Source organism: Sorex araneus, chromosome 1 (assembly GCF_027595985.1).
Source record: "Sorex araneus isolate mSorAra2 chromosome 1, mSorAra2.pri, whole genome shotgun sequence".
NCBI classification, from domain to species: domain Eukaryota; kingdom Metazoa; phylum Chordata; class Mammalia; order Eulipotyphla; family Soricidae; genus Sorex; species Sorex araneus.
In genome coordinates this window covers 136,827,897-136,847,760 of record NC_073302.1, presented here as the reverse complement: position 1 = coordinate 136,847,760, position 19,864 = coordinate 136,827,897, and the positions used below count along the sequence as shown (strand labels likewise).

The 19,864-nt window shown below is 44.2% G+C and overlaps 1 protein-coding gene across 1 annotated transcript in view; it reads right to left on the bottom strand.

The window, feature by feature from the left end:
* Window positions 1-234: 234 nt before the first annotated feature.
* The window catches only part of IL31RA (interleukin 31 receptor A), a 43,142-nt gene continuing 23,512 nt past the window's right edge, over window positions 235-19,864 (bottom strand). Inside the window, exons 6-14 of the mRNA XM_012932713.2 lie at window positions 15,958-16,037; window positions 13,179-13,395; window positions 11,025-11,207; window positions 9,925-10,026; window positions 7,151-7,297; window positions 5,217-5,357; window positions 3,468-3,561; window positions 2,104-2,185; window positions 235-699 (exon numbers count right to left, since the gene is read on the bottom strand). Of these exons, the coding sequence (XP_012788167.2) occupies window positions 235-699; window positions 2,104-2,185; window positions 3,468-3,561; window positions 5,217-5,357; window positions 7,151-7,297; window positions 9,925-10,026; window positions 11,025-11,207; window positions 13,179-13,395; window positions 15,958-16,037 (1,511 nt within the window). The remainder of the gene's footprint in view (window positions 700-2,103; window positions 2,186-3,467; window positions 3,562-5,216; window positions 5,358-7,150; window positions 7,298-9,924; window positions 10,027-11,024; window positions 11,208-13,178; window positions 13,396-15,957; window positions 16,038-19,864) is intronic.

Below are 19,864 nucleotides of genomic sequence, written 5' to 3'. Positions count from 1 at the left end.
GTGTTCAAGGGAGCAGTGAAAGCTTGTTGTTGACATCTGAACTGAGTCAAATAATTGCTCAGACTTCAGTGTCTGGGTCCAATAAGCTTAACCAGCCACTGTTGAGTGACATGCAAGATTTTTTCTTTGACAAGCAGAGCAGGGATATGACTAAGGAAGATCTTCTGGCTGAGCTTCAACTCTCCTCCGCGGGAGAGGCTCCTGAAATGCAAGAGAGATTCGAGCTGCATGGCCTCAGTCTTGCTTGCTTTGGTCTAGCAGTGTTTCAGACCCAAGAAATTCTCTGGTTGTGACAGAATTTTTCAGGTAGGGATTTGGTGCTTCTTCCTCAGAGAAATGGTCTGGCCCAGAACGTTGTGTGGAAGAAAAATGCTCCTTGACTTCTGAGCGGCTGCCCTCCAGCATATCAGGACACAGCTGGGTCTTTGTGGGTGGATCCTTGGTTGAAATGGAGTAATCCTCAAAACTCTTCTCAACGGAACAGTATGGCCTGAAGGGGGAGGTCACATACTCGTTTTCTTCACCTCCCAAAACATTTTCCTGACCTTTTCTAGGCGGCTCTACGGAAACGTCTTCCAGAAAATTCTCAAAGTTCACTACCAACTTGTCAATAAGGTCATGGGGTATAGGACATGGTTTTAGGATCCTGTCTTCCTCCCTGTTCATAGGGTCATCAAACTCCTTCAGATTCAGCTTATCCTGGAAAAGAGAAAGAAACACCCAACCAATCATTTGGGAAGTATATATGGTGCAACCAAAACCTGGTTGCATTTTGGAATCTCAGTAACTAACCAGCCCCACATTTTCTGCTCTTCATGCCCTTTCACAGGAACTAGGCCTGTTTCCTCAGAAACTGCCCCCATATTCAAAAGCTTTCTTTTTTTATGCATTTATTTCTTAGAGGGGCTGTTTGGTGGACCACACCCAGCAATGCTCAGACCTTATGTCTGGCGCCAGGTATTCAACAGGGGTTCACCGCACTGAATGTAAGGGAAGCACCCTGCACTGTTTCTTTGCCCCTTAAATTTTAGGGGAGGAGGCCAACTCCAGCAGTGCTCAGGACTTACTCCTGGGTCTGCACTGAGGGATGACTCAGGGGAGTACTCAAGGGACCACATGGCAACCAAACTCAGGTCAGCCACATGCAGGGCAAGAATCCTACCCACTGTACTATTTTGCTCCAGGCCCTAGATCTAAAAATTTTTTTTAAAAAAAAGCTTTTATAAAAACTTATTGAAAAGGAGGGTTTGTGCTTAGGGACTATTAGGGATTATTCACAGAAGCATCCCTGCCTCTCGCCCTTCAATTGCTCTAACCCTCAAACCCCAGTAAAGGTTGGGCTGCCCAGCCTGGGGGCAGCAAGGCATGTCAGCAGCTCCTCAATGGCGCCAGAGGGTCTGAGCATGAACTTGCTCCTGGTTACTTTTCGTGGGGGGGTGGGGGGGTTGCCACACCTAGCAGGGCTCAGGGAGTACTTCTGGCTCTGTACTTAGGGACCACTCCTGGAATTGCTCTGGGGACCATATGCGGTGTCAGGAATCAAACCCAGGTTGGACACGTGCAAGGCAAATGCCCTGCCCACTGTACTCTTGCTCCAGCCCCTCCTGGCTACTTTTAGGGGGCTTCAGATCATACATCCAGGCTTCTTGCTCTCCAATTACTAGTAAGACCATGGGGAAAGGGCTGAATTTTCCTCTTCTCACCCCATGTCAGTCCTAGGCAGAGCTAATGCAGGGGCCTTGCCAGCCTGAGAATCCCCTTTCCTCTTGTCTGCAGAGGGAGGTCAAAGGGCCCCAGGGGGCCTGGCCCCAGCTAGAATTTGGGGTTGTGTGAGCCTCAGGTTCTCCTCATGTGAGCCCTGGAACTCCACCATCACTTGGGTTTTTTTTTTGGGGGGGGGTCACACCTGGCGATGCACAGGGGTTACTCCTGGCTCTGCACTCAGGAATCACCCCTAGCGGTGCTCAGGGGACCATATGGGATGCTGGGAATTGAAACCGGGTCGGCCGCATGCAAGGCAAACACCCTACCTGCTGTGCTATTGCTCCAGCCCCTCCACCATCACTTGGACCACTTCCCACCACCACACGTGCTGACCTTTACCTTGAATACCTGTCCATGCCATGAGGCTATGCTGCTTTCAGCAGGGTTGGGGACATTCGGCCAGCAGAGGTGCTTCAATTTGCTAATGAGAGATAAGATTGTAAAACAGAAAACAGGAAACATGACCCCAAGAAATAATCTCCATTCATGTGATGACCCTGTTCCCAAAGTGGGACACTGTGGGCTGCTCTGTGGAGGTTAAGCACCGGGTGGCCTCCTGAGAGAATCTGAAGGAGTGAAGTCGTTGGCGGGTTGCAGTAGTGAGGCTCCCACGGGGTATGATGGGAGAAGCCCTCAGCCCTGACCAGGCTGCTCCCCTTTTCTGCCCCTCTTTCCCCACAGCTATTCCTGATGCCAGAGACCACACCATCATAGACCATTTGCTCAAACATCTTTTCCAGGAAAAGAGACACCCCAGTCCCATGAAGCACAGAGATTCTGGAAGACTGCTTTTACCCGCAACCAACAGCGCAGCACCGGCCGCTTGTTAGAGGTGCAAGAGGATTTGTGCTGGCGCCCTGCTTGCAACCTACGGTTGGGAATTGGCTGGGCCAGGAACAGCTCACAGCTGCTGAGCAAAGGCCCACGGCTGTCCAAGTGTGAAGGGAGACAGGTTGAAGGATGCCAGAGTCCTCGGCCATGGGGCACTCACAGGTCCTGAAGAGAAGCTCCCTTCCAGGACAAGCAGGACAAAGGCCCCTCGGGTGAGGTAGAGGATGAGTTCAGACTGGACGCCTGTGTGAGCCATGTGTGAGCATTCCCTGCTTGCCTTAGAGAGAAGCTGAGGGCCTGGAGACCCCTTGCTGCTACCACAGTCCCCACTAGACACTTAAAGAATCATCTCATGAACTCTAGTCATGGATGACAACCACCACAGAGACAGCCTGCTGAGCTGCGGGCACGCCCCTGGAGCATGGAGCAGTGTGGAGAAAGAATCCTCTTGTCTAGTCAGAATTCTGAAGAGCCAAGGGCGTGGATCACTGTATCACTATCACTGTCATCCTGTTGCTCATCCATTTGCTCAAGCGGGCAACAGTAACATCTCCATTGTGAGACTTGTTGTTACTATTTTTGGCATATCGAATACGCCATGGGTAGCTTGCCAGGCTCTCTGAGAGGGGCAGAGGAATTGAACCCAGGCCTGCCACGTGCAAGGCAAATGCCCTACCATTGTGCTATCGCTCCAGCCCAAGGGTGTGGATTAACAAGGGTAAGGATTAATTGAATTAATTAAATAGGCGCCACTTAATCAAATGAATGCTGGGTGCGATACTAGAGGAGTACCTCTCTCCCCGCCCATCTCACCTCCCTCCCCCTTCCACCCCTGATCTCAGGGAATGGGGCACTCTGGTCTATAAACTCACTTGGGCGTTTTGAGCGTGTAGACCACTGTCAGGATGATGAAAATCAGCAGTCCTCCCCCAACCAGAGCCGTTACAAGGAGAATCTCAGGGACACCTTCGAGGAAAGAACAACAAAGTCAGTGGGAGACCAAGTGCCTCACTCTGAAGAGACTCAAAGATGGACCCTTTCTTCCTAAAGCTTTAGGAACTTTATAATTCTTCTCATCTCTAAAAACTCAATCCCGTAAAATGCTGGGTGTTAGGTCTCCCAGGATTTCTTCTCCCTGAATAATACTGTCAGACATTGTGTGCACCAAGTCAGTTCTACAAGCTCAATCAGTGGGTAAATCTTGAACAAGCACTTAGGATTTGCCAAGCACTGTTCTGAGTCACAGAACAAACAGTCATCAGTAACAAATACAGGTACTTTGTGCTCAAGGACACTTATGTTCTGAGAGAAAAATTCAGGCAATAAATAGCACAAGATATTTCATAAACACAAGATGGGAAGCTAGAGTAGGTGAGGTGAGTGGGAGTGGGGGAGATATTAGCAACTTTTGGTGGGGCACTGAAGGAAGACTTCTTGGAGAATGGAGTTTTGACTTAATATTAATAATGACAGGGAATTAGCCGTGCCAATTTGCAGTAATACTGTAAAAATGATTTTTTACAACATATATGTTTTTTTTAAATACACTCCAGGCAGAAGGAACAGGAGATTCCAAAGTCTTGAAGCAGAATATTATGGATCCTAGGGCAAAAAGTGGCAGGCAATGCACAATGAAAGCTCCAGAACGCTTTGGGAAGAAGTTTGGATTTTTGTTTTGGCTTTGGTGGTCACACCTGGCAGTGCTCAGGGCTTACTCCTTGCTCTGTGTTCAAGGATCACTTCTGGAGGGAGGACCACCTAGGGTGCTGGGGATGTGAACCGGTCAACTGCATGCAACACAAGCACTTTACCACTGTACTATCACTCAACTGGAGAGATAGCACAGCAGGTAGGGCGTTAGTCTTGTACGTGGCCGACCGGGTTGGATTCCTCCATCCCTCTCAGAGAGCCCGGCAAGCTACCGAGATTATCTTGCTACCTGTGGTGTATTTGATATGCCAAAAACAGTAACAAGGAATAAGTAAAAACAGTAACAAGCCACGGGTAGCTTGCCAGGCTCTGCCGTGCAGGTGGGATACTCTCAGTAGCTTGACAGGCTCTCCAAGAAGGACGGAGGAATCGAACCCAGGTCAGCCGCATGCAAGCCAAACGCCCTACTCACTGTGCTATCGATCCAGCCCCCAGTCCTTAGTATATTCTTAAAATCAAATATCTGTCACTGACGCATTTGTCAGAATGAACATTTATGCTTCTTTAATTCTCTTCTTTCTTCTTTACCTTGTCCCTTATTTCATCTCCTACTCCTTGATAATTTCCCCCTAACTCTGCATAAAACTCCACTACGTTTGACATTTTCATTATATTTAAGTTTTCTTGACCCATTTTTTATGTAGAACCTGATATATGAACATATCGTGTACTTTTTGGCTCAAAATAACTGCATGAATGATGAGATTAAATTTCTTCCCCCATTGTGGGGTGATGACCCTCACCTCTATTCCTCAAGATGATTGGGGCTTCTTTCTGGAAAGGTGGTAAGCAGAGCGCAGAGTTAGGTATTCATTTTCGCTCAGGTTTCCCCTGCCTTTGGCAAATGTCATCTCTGATTGCCTTAAAGAAATGCCAAGAAGAGTTCTTCAGGGCTAGAAGGAAATACTCACTAATTGACAATGTCTTGAAGTTTATCCTTGTGCTATTGATTCCTCCTGCTCTGGTGCTGGCCAGGACCTGAACAGAGTAAGAGGTCTTTCTTGTCAGGGAGTCCAGATCATACTGCAGGATGTTGGAGTTGACAGTCTTAGCTAAAGGGAAAGTACAACAATTAACCACCAAAGTCACACCCACTCACAAGCACATAAAAGCCTTGGAACCTGCATTTCCAGGATGGACCGCATCTTACATTCCATTTCCTCTCTCCATGTTCTGTCTAAAACTAGCTTCTCAAGAGCTGAATAGATGATAGTATGGGGACTACGGTGCTTGCCTTGTGTGTGGCAAGCACAAATTTGATCCCTGTCACCAATATAGAGTGTCACCTCTAAGAGTGACCCATGGGCACAGAACCAAGCCCTGAGAACTGCCAGGTGATCTTTTACAATAAAATAGCTATATTTAAAGGCAAAAACTATAATACTCATTGAAGACAACAGGGTAAATTTTCATGCAGTTGAAATGGCAGTGGTATCTTGTACTGGATACCAAACACACAAACAAAAGAAAACAGATTTAAACTGAATTCCATCTAAATAAGAGTTTCTGCACTAAAAAGATCAAGATCAAGAGAATGGAATCAAGATAGTGAAAGGAAATGTGAAAAAAAAAAGATTCACAAATCACATATCTGGTGAGGAACTTATATCCAGAACATATAAAGATAACTTACAACTTAACCATGAGAAGACAAGCAATACAATTTTTAAATGGACTGAGATTGGGGGCTGGAGAGATAGTAGGGTCTTTCAGGTACAAGAACTTGCCTTGTGCATAGCCAATCCAGGTTATATTCCCCCACATCCTATACATTCCCCTAAGCCCTGCCAGGAATAATCCCTGAGTGAAGAGCCAGGGTAAGCCTTGAACACTGCCAGTTGTGGTCCTAAAACAATAATAGATTGATAAATAAAATAAATAAATAAATAAATAAATAAAATGGGCAGAGATTGAAAAGACTTTCTCCAAAGAAGAGAGACAAATGGTCACAAGCACTGCCAAGATGGTCAATGTCTTTAGTCAGGAGGGAAATGCAGATGAATACACACAATAATATTTTCCTATCCCTAGGATTACCATACGAATGCATTTGTTTTAACCCAAATGCTCAACTATGGATGAATAGATCAAGAAGTAATAGTAAATATACACAATGAAATACTATGCAGCCCTAAGGAAAAAACAAAATCACTCAATTTTCAGCAACATGGATGGAACTAGAGGCTATCATGCTAAATGAAGTCAGTCAGAAAGAAAGGGATAGATACAGAATGATCTTTCTCATAAGTGGGATTTGAAGAAAGGGAGGAACAAAGGTCCAAAAGCAAGAGAATAGGAGAACTGTCTCCCAGAATTGAGTTGTTAAGGGAGTATTAAAGGGAGAATGTTGGGGTCCTTAGGGGAGGGAGGTGGGTGGACTAGTGATGGGTTTTTTGTTGGAATTATGGGCTTGAGAAATCACTGCACATCAGAAAATCCAATTAATAAAAAATCTTTTTTTTAAAGAATGTGTTTTGTTTGGGTGCCACTCTTCATAGTATTCAGGGCCTACTCCCAGCTCAGTGCTCAGGGGTCACTCCTGCTCTCTGCAAAGAAAAGAGAGGTGGTCAAAGAGATGAGTGGCTGAGTGACTCATGCGGGTCCTGGGAACCAGCCCTCTGGCTGGTCTGTCCATGGACTCTCTTTGAGGTCTGGGTTTCTTTCTCTTTTTTTGGAGGTGGGGGGCGAGGGTTACGTCTGATTCTGCACTCAGAGATCACTGCTAGCTTGCTCGGGGGACCATGTGGAGTGCCAGAGATTGTGAAACCAGGTTGATCATGTGCAACGCAGGCACCCGACCCACTGTGCTATTACTCGGGCCCCATGATCTTTCTTTTCAACTTACAGAACTCCTTTCCATCTTCCGCTTGGTAAAATATAGTATAGTTGCTGATGAAACCATTCCTCTCATTCTTGGGGATCTCTTGCCATAATATCGTGACAGTCTTCACACCAATGTTCTCAGCCCTGATCACGGGTCCTGTCTTCGGTACTTCATGGGGCAGGAAGAGAAATAATGAATCCTGAATCACCCCAACGCATCCTGCCCCTCCCCACCCCTCCAGGCTCAGACCAGAACAGACTGGCTCAGAGCTAGTGGAAGCAACAGACTGGGGAATGGATGAATGTGCTTCTCAGCTCTCTGGACTCATCAGTCTTAGACTTGAAGGGAAGTGGTACCAAACAGCAGCCCCTTTGTTTCTACCTGTAAAGTGTAGCAATGACCAAATGGCTAGATAGTAAGCACCTATGGAGTGACAGAATAGACTTTCCAGTGTTGAATCTGAAAGGAGTTCAAAAAAGGCACAAATAAAGGCTAATTGCAGCACTCATTAAGACTTGGAAAAAACTAATTGCATATATATGCAATATATGCAATATATATTTTATCTCATTAGTAGTTTTGATTTTTTTAATTAGATATCAAGGAGTGAAACTCCTGGATCATATGTTGGTTCTTTTTAAATTGTTTGAGAAATCCCCACTCTGTTTTCCATAGAGGCTTTACATTTTAAAATTTACATTCCACCATCAGTGAATAACTAATATTCGTCAGTGAATAACAGTATTCTGGCTGTTTCACATCCCCAGCAACAAGTAGTGTTTCTAGACTTTTTAATACAGACTATTCTCACAGGTGAGTTTTTAAAATTTGTAGTTCTCTGATAATCAGTGGTGATCAGACTTTATTAAGGTGCGTATAAGCTAAATGTAAGTCCAATAAGATGTAATTGTAATTAAATGTTATTGTAAACCAAATAAGATGGTATTATTTGGGGGGTTATAACAGAGTTTTGTGACTTTTTTTTTTTTTTTGCTTTCTGCGTCACACCTGGCAATGCACAGGGGTTACTCCTGGCTCTGCACTCAGGAATCACTCCTGGTAGTGCTCAGGGGACCATATGGGATGCTGGGAATTGAACCCGGGTCGGCCGCGTGCAAGGCAAATGCCCTACCCACTGTGCTATTGTTCCAGCCCCTGAGTTTTGTGACTTTTAAAAATATATTGTGGGCATTATCTCTTTGTCTGATGTATGATATATATATGTATTTTTTCTCCAATTCATATGATATTTTCTTTTAATGTCAGTTTCTTTGTACAGAGGCTTTTTGTTGCAACTTTTACTTTTGTTTTCTTGTTGATGGATTTGAATCAATGAAGCCAAAATTTAAAAAAATAATAAATGAATAAAGGCTTAGTAGTTTGCTAGTGTTGTGAGTAGATAGGGGACCCTGGTAATGAGTTTGGGGGAAATAACAGTAATAATAAATAGAAACCACGTAGCCTTTAAGTAGCTCAAAAGCACGAGGACCACATTCCTATGAGATGCATATACTAAGCTCTTTGGAAATGAGGAAACTGAGGCACCATCCAGAGAATGATGGACCCACACACACACACACCCTTCAGAAAAGGAGAAGCATAAAGAGAATCTAAAGGTTGTGGTAAGAATTTTAAAGGATGATCAAGAGCCTATGACTACTTTCTCTGAAACAACACCCATATTAACTTTCATGTGCGCAGAGAATCCTGGCCAAGACAATGTGGAGAGATTGTACAAAACTTTCTCTTAAAAGCCATTCTCTGCTCTTTCCCCTCGGCGGCGGAGCCTGTGTTCTCTCTTGATTACCTAGTCCCCTTTCTCTCCCCTCACATTTCTCTAAGTAAATTTCTTTCAAGAAAACTATTTTGTTTCACCATTTAAATTGTAACAACAAGTCTCACAATGGAGACATTACTGGTACCCGCTGGAGCACATCGATGAGTAACTGAATGACAGTGATACAGTGATTTTGCCTCCTCCTGAAATTCTTTTTTCCTGAGAGACAGTGTCAGATCTGAAAGGCATGTGCTGAGGTTAGGGTTGACTTTCCTCTCAGCAAAGAGCATTCCTCAATTCCTTGTTTCAGCCTGGGTTCCCTGCCCGCCCAGAACTCAGGTGATGCTCACTAGTTCCCACATGGAGCAGCACATACGGGTTTCAGGTGTGGCTTCGGCTGCCTCATGGGGCTGGTGCAGACTATGAATGTCCATGTCACATAGATGTTCAGAGCAGACTTGACCAGTCCTGTCCATGTCGGGCATTTCCCCGGGTGGCCCAGGTGAACTGGGCAGAGAGATGAGAGCACTGTTTTCTCGAGGCTACCTCCCATGCGCCCCACTTCACCCAGGTTCCCTGCACTGCTAATAAAACACTGTTATAACACAATTAACACTGTTGCAATCATGTTACCTAAATAACAATAAAGTATTTTTTTTAAAAAAAGGTTATTTCAACATCTCCAACCTATGTTTAAGTAAATGATTTCTGCTTATAGTTCTGTTTGTACTGTTTCCTCATGACTGAAGGCACATTATTTCGCTCCTCTGAGCTTCAGTTTTTCATTTGTGCAAGGAGGGCCTTGGATGCTCTCCTATGTCTGCCCCAGCTTTGAAGTTCAGTGAATCTATAACCATGACTGGGAGCACCCAGAGCTCACTCCTAGCAGCAGATGGAGCACAGCCCACAGGAGCCCCAAGGCAGCCGTGAGAGTCTCAGGCATTCGAAGCTTTGTCTGAATGAGGGAGAGGCCACTGCATCACCACTAATACACCAGATAGACCATGCCCACACATACTGCCTTCTTGGACGTAGGTCTGGATGGAATATGGCTCGCCCACTCGGTCTTGCATCATTGGATACACAGAGATGTTATAGCACCATAAAGGTCTTAATTTATCTGGAAAAAAAAGAGAGAAAGCTCTAGTGCAGAATATATGACGGAGTCGAAGGAATATGGATAGAAGGGTTATGGACTACAACCCATGGAAGTTATTCTATTCTACAGTTTCCCATAACATCCAACAAAGCTACATGTTATTTACTTCTCTTATTGTATTTGTTTTGTATTACCCCTTTTTTTAATGCACAGGCTGGTAAGTTGTTTATATTTGTGCAGATGAAAAATGATGAGGTTTGCTAAGATGGCTTCTAATGTCTATTCCAAGTTTAATGTTTTTAATTAATTTTTTTTTACTTTGGGACACAGCAGTGTTCAGGGCTTATTCCTGACTCTGATCATCTAATTAATTAAACTCTACACCACTCTGGAAAAAAATGACAGAGCTATCCAAGAAGGGAGAAGCAGGAGATTCAATCACTTCTCCATCACTGACTTATTACATGATTTTGGGAAACTGCAAAATAAACTTAGTCCTCTCGACTGCATGTGCACTGGGGAGCTCAGCCTGAATGCTAGATCCTCAGCAGGCTGCATCACAGGCTTCAGATAGAAAGAAGCTAGTAAGCGTGAAAAATGACTGGAATGATGGAGTTAGTAAGATAATGTCTTACAAGGATCACGGACATTCTTGACAAAACAGCTTTTCCCTGCATCTGTGTCTGGGAGACTGACTTAGCTCTTATAGAGGCAACTAGAGCTGAAAAGAGTAGTCTGGGTCCTCAGTCACTGCAGCAAAGATCAAGCTCTCTGGGCTGTACTCTCCATTGGTAGGTGAGATGTTTTCCACCTGGAGCGTGGCCAGATTCTGGTCTGACTGTACGACTTCCCTTAGCAGCCTGACTAGGAAATGCGCTTCTCCTAGCCTGCTGCTTCCAGAGGGCCACAGTTCAGAGCCTGGATGCCAGAGTTGTGATTTAAAAGCAAATAAACAAACAGACAACACTAAAATGAAACCAGATCTATGCAGATGGAACGAGGGGGCAATTCTGCAGTACCTTGCTGGATTGTCCAGTTCCTGGCCTGAGTCACAGACTCCCAGGAAAGGGTGGAGGGCTCTGAGTCCCGATCTGGGACCCACTCAACCATCCACGTGTCCACGTCCGGAGAGGAGCTCTGCCATTCCACCACGAGCTGGTCCTGAGTGCAATGGGCGAGGACAGACTCGACGCTCCTAAAGGCTTCAGGGAAATAAAAGGCTGCTTCAGTACCCTCCACGCATGCTCCAAAGGGACCAACCTTGCACAGGGTTCCATCATCAAGCAGGTGGAGCTTCAGGAGCTCCCCTGTCATGTCCCCTAGGTATAGAGCTATCTCCGCTTCATTTACATCTGCATTTCCTCCCTCCAACATTTGCTATTTAAATACTTTGTGTGCCTGTATTGGTGTTGGGGGTACCTGGCTATGCTCAGGAGCTATCACTAACACAAAGTTCAGGGGTTGCTCCTGGCAGTGCTCAGGGAACCACATGGTGGGTACGGAACCCAGAGTTCCCACATGCAAAAGCATGTGCTCCAGCCCATTGAACTATCTCCTCAAACCTCTAAGTATTTACAAATCTTTCTCAAATTTACCTATATCTAGAAAGAAGCTCCCTAGGGATTTACTAGTGGAGAAAAGATTCATTCCCCTGGTGTCTCTGTAAATTGGAATAAAAGCCAACCTGAGACAAAGATCGGCTCCCTAAAGGTAGGATTTCATGTACCAATAATTCTGTAGGCTGGGATGCTGCAATGTGGTGACCCTAAAAAATCATACCCAAGGAGGTAATTTCAAAATTCAATGGTCTCAGATGGCCCCCTATCAACTGGTTAGATTCCTATTCACACAGTGGTGAGATTGTGTCTATACTTCTGATAATGGCAGCCCACTCAAAGAACTCAAGCACATGCATGTGACATATATACATCCACATATAACAACATTTTCTGTCACAAGAATTTATTTATTTATTTTGCTTGGGGATCACACCCAGACAGTGCTCAGGGTTTAGTCCTGGTTCTATGATCAGGGATCACTCCTGACCCCACCCAGAGGACCACATGTGGTGTTGGAGGTTTGACTCATGCGAGGCAAGAAACTTACGTATAGCACTATCTCTCTGGCCTCCTTATTTAGAAAATTTTCTAGGATTATTATAATTAAATAATATAAACAGAATTTTATACAGAAGTTTCACATAAATCCCTGTAGCTTTATTAAGTAGATGTTATGACCCCATTTTACCTTTATTTTTAAAATAATTTTTAATTTAAGAACTATGATTTACAAAATTATTAATAGTTGAGATTTAGGCATATATTTCAACACCAATCCTACCAACAGTGACAACTTCCCCTCCACCAGTGTCCCCATACTCCATTTATTGCCTCCCCTGCTTCCTCCCCATCCCCCCACCACCTGGCACCTTGAAAGGCACCTTACAGAGTTCAGTGATTGCAGCCTACCCCTCGTATTTTCTTTTTTTTTTTTTTTTTTTGCTTTTTGGGTCACACCCGGCAATGCACAGGGGTTATTCCTGGCTCATGCACTCAGGAATTACCCCTGGCGGTGCTCAGGGGACCATATGGGATGCTGGGATTCGAACCCGGATCGGCTGCGTGCAAGGCAAACGCCCTACCCGCTGTGCTATCACTCCAGCCCCTACCCCTCGTATTTTCAATGTTGTTGGGTCTGTGCTTTGGGTATGTAGCTACACCACTCTCCCACTCACTAGTATAACCAAGCCCTGACCCCTGTTTCACAATATTTCCCTTCCTCATTTTCTTTCTCCCCTCATGATTTCTTTCCTTCTCTGTCCTTTTTCTACTAATGGCCCCATTTTATAAGAAGTTTTAAGTCAGAGAAGTTAATTCCAAGTTCTAGGAGATCAGTGAAAGAGCCAAGATTTGAATCCTCAACCAATGGACACTGAGGCCCACAACTATTTGTTTGTTCTGGGGGAGGGGTTCCCAAGTAGTGCTTCAGGTGCCAAAGGCCACTTCTGGTGACACTTGGGAGCTACTAGGGTGATACCTGGTGGTGTTCTGGGGCACATGCAGCCCTAGGGGTTAAACTTAGGGCCTCCACATGCCAGCAATCCTGGAAAGGACAAGTCCTATACCTGGGTCAACAGGACAAAACCAGTTCTAAGAAGTCTGTATCATACTCACTCTTCTCATCAGTAGCCGGGATCCTTAGGGTGCTCACTGGAGACTCGCCCAGAGAATTGTAAGAAATCACAGACACCCAGTAGGGCTTGCGTCCCAGATGCAGGTCAAACTGCTGGCTACTGGTATTCCTGCTTTCTGTGAGGTTAGTGTTGTTTTCTGGAAAGTACCAGATGTTGTAGCCGAGTGCTTTCTCCAGGAATGGGGCTCCTTTTGCCTTCTGAACCCAAAGGAAATAAAAATTTTTCCCAACATCAAAAAAAGAGACATTCAGACTTGACTGACTGGGGGCATGTGACAGGACAGGAATATTAAGTATTAGAGGCGAAACTCTAATCAGGGAATTATGAATAGAGATAAATAACAATCTGTGTGTGTGTGTTTCTGTGTGCATGGGGGGGTGGGAGTGAAAAATATCACATTAACCCTTTAAATTCTAGAGGTAAGGATTTGCTCCTATCAACCCTTAATATAAGTCCAATTCCCTGAGGCTGAATTAGGAGAACATCAACATTAGCAAGTCACCCCTTTCCTTTGGTGGTAATTTTCTCTATCACATACAGTCAGAGAGAAAGAGAAGCTAAAATTCTAAGTCATTACTCGGAGTGAATTCTAGGTTTACCCTGGCTGTGGGTCATTTCTTACCTGGGAAGCCTCCAAGAGTCAGAAAATATCCAGTACTCATCCTCTTTTCTCTCTATCCCTCCCTCTCAGAGAGAAAGCGAATCCCAGCTGCGAGGATGGAAACTCAGCACTGCCCTACAAGTCACTGGTCCTTCAACGGGTGTCTAAGACCACACCCGTGTTCCCAAGTCTAGTTTTTTCTTTTCTGCCTGGAATCTGAGCCCACTCAGAGGTTTTGTCTAGGAATCAGGATGTTGAGTATTTTAAAGGAATTTCCAGTTGTTCACTTTCTGTTCCAGAGGATGTTCGTGGATAAAGGACGACTGGCTGTCAGACAAATTTAGCAGACAGAATTCAGAAGTCATTGCCCTCTCATTCTCTTAGCAGCTCCCAGGATAGCCAGAACCATCCTAAGGATAGGAACCTTTTTCTCTCTTAAACTGCTCCTTGTATTTCTTTTTTAAACATAATTTTATTGAGATCTATTCACATGCTTGAAAAGCACTGGTGTAAGCCATATGGTTCAGTGGCTTTTCGTAGATTCCCAGGGTTGTGTATTCATCACATTCCTCTTTTGTCACTAACCCTGATTCTTAGAAAATTCTTCTGTGAAGGTCAAGGGAGCCGCATCACAGACAGGAGGGCGAAGGAGAAGGGCACTGAAGTCCTCTCACCTACTCACAGGAGGGCCTGCCCCATCCATAGCCCCAGGTGGAAGATGCTGCCGCTCATCTTCCTTCCCCAAATGTGCTGGCTGCTTCCTTTACTTTCTCCCTTGATAACTGAGGAAGCCCCATAGTTGGGGCTTATTCTCAAAGATTTTCCAGCAGCACTGATCACGCTTTCCTTTGCCTGCTGCCTCTGTGACCCCAGAGTGTCGCCTGGGCCCTGGGTGTGAAGGGGGAAGAGGCAAAGGTAGGAAATTCCAGTAACTGACATGGGAATCTCATTTGACAAAGCCCACGGAGGACTTCCATTTCCAAAAGGATTTCAAAAGGATTTTAAATTTGCCCCAACTTTAGCAGGGGTGAGATAACAGAGTTCTGGCATCTTATTGCTGGCCTCATTCTTATCTTCCTCCCAAGTCCCTCATCTTTTTTCTCATCTGAGGGATGCTTTTTCTTCTAGAAAAAGGATACACTTGTCCTTTCCTCTTTGGCCCCTCTACCATCTGAACTCTTGTCCCTTTTCTAGCTTCTCTGCTGCTCTCCTCTCCGTGGATCCACCCACCCTCCCCTTTGCTCCCCACTCCCAGGTCTTCATGCTAGGAAGGATCACTTCGGCACGCTTCTGTCCTTTCAAGTCCACATAATCCAACTTTCTGATTCCCCAAGGGACATGCCTGCCATATGTGGGTGCAGTGACCCAGCAACTTGCAGGTGAGCTCACCTCAGCCAACAGTCCCGAGCACATGGCAGTGGTGACCACTAGCTATGATATGCCTGCCAGGAGAAGCCAGTGAAGGGCTCCACAACTGCAGATGCCTCTGGACATGCACTTTATTCCTATCCAAAAGGTTTGTGTTTCACCTCAAAGAGAAGGCCTCTGTCATGCACATTCAAGCCAACTGTGGAATGGACTGGTGGGGCTCTTTGGAGCTGGGAAACCACCGTGAGATTCAAGGTACCATAACACCCCTAAATAAAAAAATTCAGGAGGTTAAAGTTCAAGAGTCAGACTTCTCAGAGATACTAGAGGTTGAGTTTTCTGTTGTTGTTTGGTTGGTCTGTTCTATTTGGTTTGGGGGGCACATCTGGTTTTTGTTAGGGGTCACTTTTGGCTTTGCACTCAGGAATTACTTCTGGCAGTGCTTGGGAAACCATAAGGGATGCCAGGAATCAAACTCAGGTCAGCCATGTGCAAGGCAAACACCCTGCCCATTGTACTATCTCTCCAGCCCAATCAAGCGTTTTAAAATAAAACAAACCCTTGGATTCTGATAACAAAACTGGAGTTACCAGAGAATGGAAGTAGCCAAATGGATGGTGGTGAAGGGGTTTCAGTACTGTGGGGAAGATGCAAATGTGTTTAAGTCATGTGAGCTGTACTCTTAAACTTACGTGGTATTGTAAGCCAATGTTACTTCAACCTGAGAGTGTAACAGAGAAAAAAGAAAAAGGGTTTATGACCAATGAAATATCAAGCAGAGGGAATTCACCTTCCACAACAGCTGCACTGTCCTTTCTCCATCCACCTCAGCTGGGCCCAGCACTCTCCACACATCAAGGCCAAATGGAGCTGGAGGGAATAAGAATGAAGAGTTCAACTCTGACAAAGAGAACTGCAACAAGAACTGGTGACAACGACTAGGTCTTTGCAGTCAGGAAACACACTTGAGACACAGGTGCTTAGGGAGAGGGAGGAGTGAGGAGGAGCGGGAGGAAGGGCAGCACCACCAGGATCAGTGACCACATCCTGGAGTGGCCGGAAAACTGTCATCAACCAAAGGAAAAAACCTAAACTGCTCCTGGATTTGATGACTTGGCAGAAGGTAAAAGAAAATTACCACCGAATCCATGTGATGTGTGATGTAATTTATCATCCACATCTGGACTGAAATGGCACCTCTTGCCTCCTCTAAGATCAGCGTCAACAGACACAAGAGCTGGGGACAACTCATGGCCAAGGAGATACTCAAAGTGCTTCATTGCTTGCATTTCAGTCATACAATGATCGAGTACTCATCCCTTTGCCAGGGAGGGAGCCACACCTGGCAGTGCCCTGGGTTTACTCCTGCTTCCGTGCTCCAATCACTCCTAGCAGACTTGGGGAGCCATATAGAGTGCTGGGGATCAACTTAGATCTGCTGAAAAGAAGGCAAGCACTTTACCCACTGCACTATCACTCTGGTCTATCCAATGCCAAAAAATAAAAATAGTTTGAAAAAAAGATCTAAGAAGGTTAATAGCCTATACTTCAGGAAAGAGCAGAAACCATGCAGTACTTGTTATACTCTGAAATCACATGATCAGGTCTTCAAAGAAGGGGATTCACCACCTAAGTCAAGATCTAAATCACTCTATAGGAGGTGCCAGGGTTGGGGGTCAGTTGACTTTCCAGAGAGTCCTAGACCCATCTCTAGGGATCTTTTTACTTTTAGGCAATTAAGTATCTTAAAGTGAAATTACTTAACTTCAGCTAAAATGTCTTCATAGTGTATAAAAAGGGCCAAAGGAAAATTAAGTCAATAAGCTATCTTATCATCAAGAGTCACATTTCTACAATTCTTTTGCAGAAAGCACAGTCTAATTATTGGACCCAAGGCTCCTAACACAAGCTTCGATTTCATATAAGTGAAGATAAGGACATTGGGAAGGTTTAGACCTGACATAAGATTTCATTTACTTTCACTAAGATTTGCTCTTAAAAATTATGCCAGCAGTTTCCAAGAGGCCTCTACTGACTCAGAAGGCAAGACAGCCAGAATTCAATTTTCTGAGATGGAACAAGGCTGCTTTCAGTCCATCCACAAACAATTAGAGGTGAGCAAAGACAGAGTTCTTTCCAGACAGATCTAGCCCAAGGCCACTGAGTTACTAACTCTTCAAAGCTGACTCAAGAATTGGAAGAGCTCTTATCCTCATACGAGTTCCAAATATGTGGAAGTCAGAATCAACGATAAAAATAATATAAGTAGTAAGGGAAAAATAGCTAAGGGCAAACTCTTCATTATAATCTAGTCCCTAGTATGTGAGGTCAGCTTCCAAGCTGTGGAGTACTCCTCTTGGTACTTATCTCTACTATTTTTGGGTGTTAGTTTCCCATTCTGTTATTTTATATTCCACAAATGAGTGCAATCTTTCTGTATCTGTCCCTCTCTTTCTGACTCATTTCACTTAACATGATACTTTCCATGTTGATCCACCTATATGCAAATTTCATGACTTCATTTTTTCTAACAGCTGCATAATATTCCATTGTGTAGATGTACTAAAGTTTCTTTAACCAGTCATCTGTTCTAGGGCATTCGGGTTTTTCCAAGATTATAGCTATTGTGAACAGTGCTGCAATAAACATATAGGTGCAGATGTCACTTTTATTATACTTTTTTGCATCTCCGAGATATATTCCTAGAAGTGATATTGCTGGGTCAAATGGGAGCTCAATTTCTAATTTTTTGAGAAGCGTCCATATGGTTTTTCAAAAGGACTGAACCAGACAGCATTCCCACCAGCAGTGAAGGAGAGTCCCTTTCTCCCCACATCCATGCCAACACCAGTCGCTTTTGTTCTTTTGGATGTGTGCCAGTCTCTGTGGTGTGAGATGGTATCTCATTGCTGTTTTGATATGCATCTCCCTGATGATTACTGATGAGAAGAATTTTTTCATGTGTCTATTAGCCATTCAGATTTCTTCCTTGAGAAAGTTTCTGTTCATTTCATCTGTCCATTTTCTGATGGGGTTGGATGTTTTCTTCTTGTGGTATTTAACCAGTGCCTTGTAAATCCTTGATATCAACCCCTTATCTTGTGGGTATTGGGTGAATATCTTTTCCCATTCTGTAGACTGTCTTTCATTCTGGTCGCTGTATCTTTTGAGGTACAGAAGCTTCTCAGTTTAAGATAGTCCCATTTGTTTATCTCTGTTTCCACTTGCCTGGTCAGTGGCAAGTCCTCTTTGAAGATACCTGTAGCTTCAATGTCATGGAGGATTTTGCCGACCTTGTCTTCAATGTACCTTATGGATTCTGGTCTAATGTTGAGGTCTTTAATCCATTTTGATCTGACTTTTGTGCATGGTGTTAGATATAAGTCTGAGCCCACTTTCTTGCATGTAGCTGTCCAGTGTTGCCAGCATCATTTGTTAAAGAGGTTTTCCTTGCTCCACTTTACATTTCTTGCTCCCTTATCAAAGATTAGATGATCATATATTTGAGGTTGTGTGTAAGGATATTCTACCCTGTTTCATTGGTCTACTGCTCTGCCTTTGTTCCAGTACCATGCAGTTTTAATTATTAACACTTTGTAGTAGAGTTTGAGGTTGGGGAAGGTGATGCCTCCCATAATCTTTTTCCCCAAAATTGCTTTAGCTATCCATGGGGGTTTGTTGTTCCATATGAATTTTTGGAGTGTTTGGTCCACTTTCTTGAAGAATGTCATGGGTATCCTTATAGGGATCCCATTGAATCTGTATAATGATTTGGGAAGTATTGCCATTTTGACAATGTTAATTCTCCCAATCCATGAACAGGGGATGTGCTTCCATTTCCTCATGTCCTCTTTTATTTTGTGAAGTAACATTTTGAATTTTCTCTGTACAGGTCCTTCACCTCCTTAGTTAAGTTGATTCCGAGGTACTTGATTTTCTGAGGCATGATTGTGAACAGAGTTGCTTTTTTTCATATCACTTTCTTCTCTCTCATTATTTGCATATAGGAAAGCCATGGACTTTTGGGTATTGATTTTATAGCCTGCAACTTTACTATACAAGTCTATTGTTTCGAGGAGTTTCTTGGTAGAGGTTTTGGGGTTCTCTAAATATAAGATCATATCATCTGTGAGTAGTGAGAGCTTGATTTCTTCCTTTCCTATCTGGATGCCCTTAATGTCTTTTTCTTGCCTAATCGCTATTGCAAGTACTTCCAGTACTATATTGAACAGAAGCGGTGAGAGTAGGCATCCTTGCCTTGTCTCTGATCTTAGAGGGAAGGCCCTTAGTTTTCCCCATTGAGGATAATGCTTGCTATAGGCTTGTGGTAGATGGCTTTGTCTATATTGAGGAAGTTCCCTTCTATGCCCATTTTGGTGAGCGTTTTCATCATGAACTGGTGCTGGATCTTGTCAAATGCTTTCTCTGCATCCATTGATGTGATCATATGGTTTTTATCTTTTCTTTTGTTGATATGGTGGATTATGTTGATTGATTTTCAAATGTTGAACCATCCTTGCATCCCCGGGATGAATCCCACTTGATCATGGTGTATGATATTTTTGATGAGTTGCTGGATTCTATTTGCAAATATTTTGTTGAGGATTTTTGCATCCGTGTTCATCAGAGATATGGGCCTGTAGTTTTCTTTTTTTGTGGTGTCTCTGTTTGCTTTTGGTATTAAGGTGATATGTGCC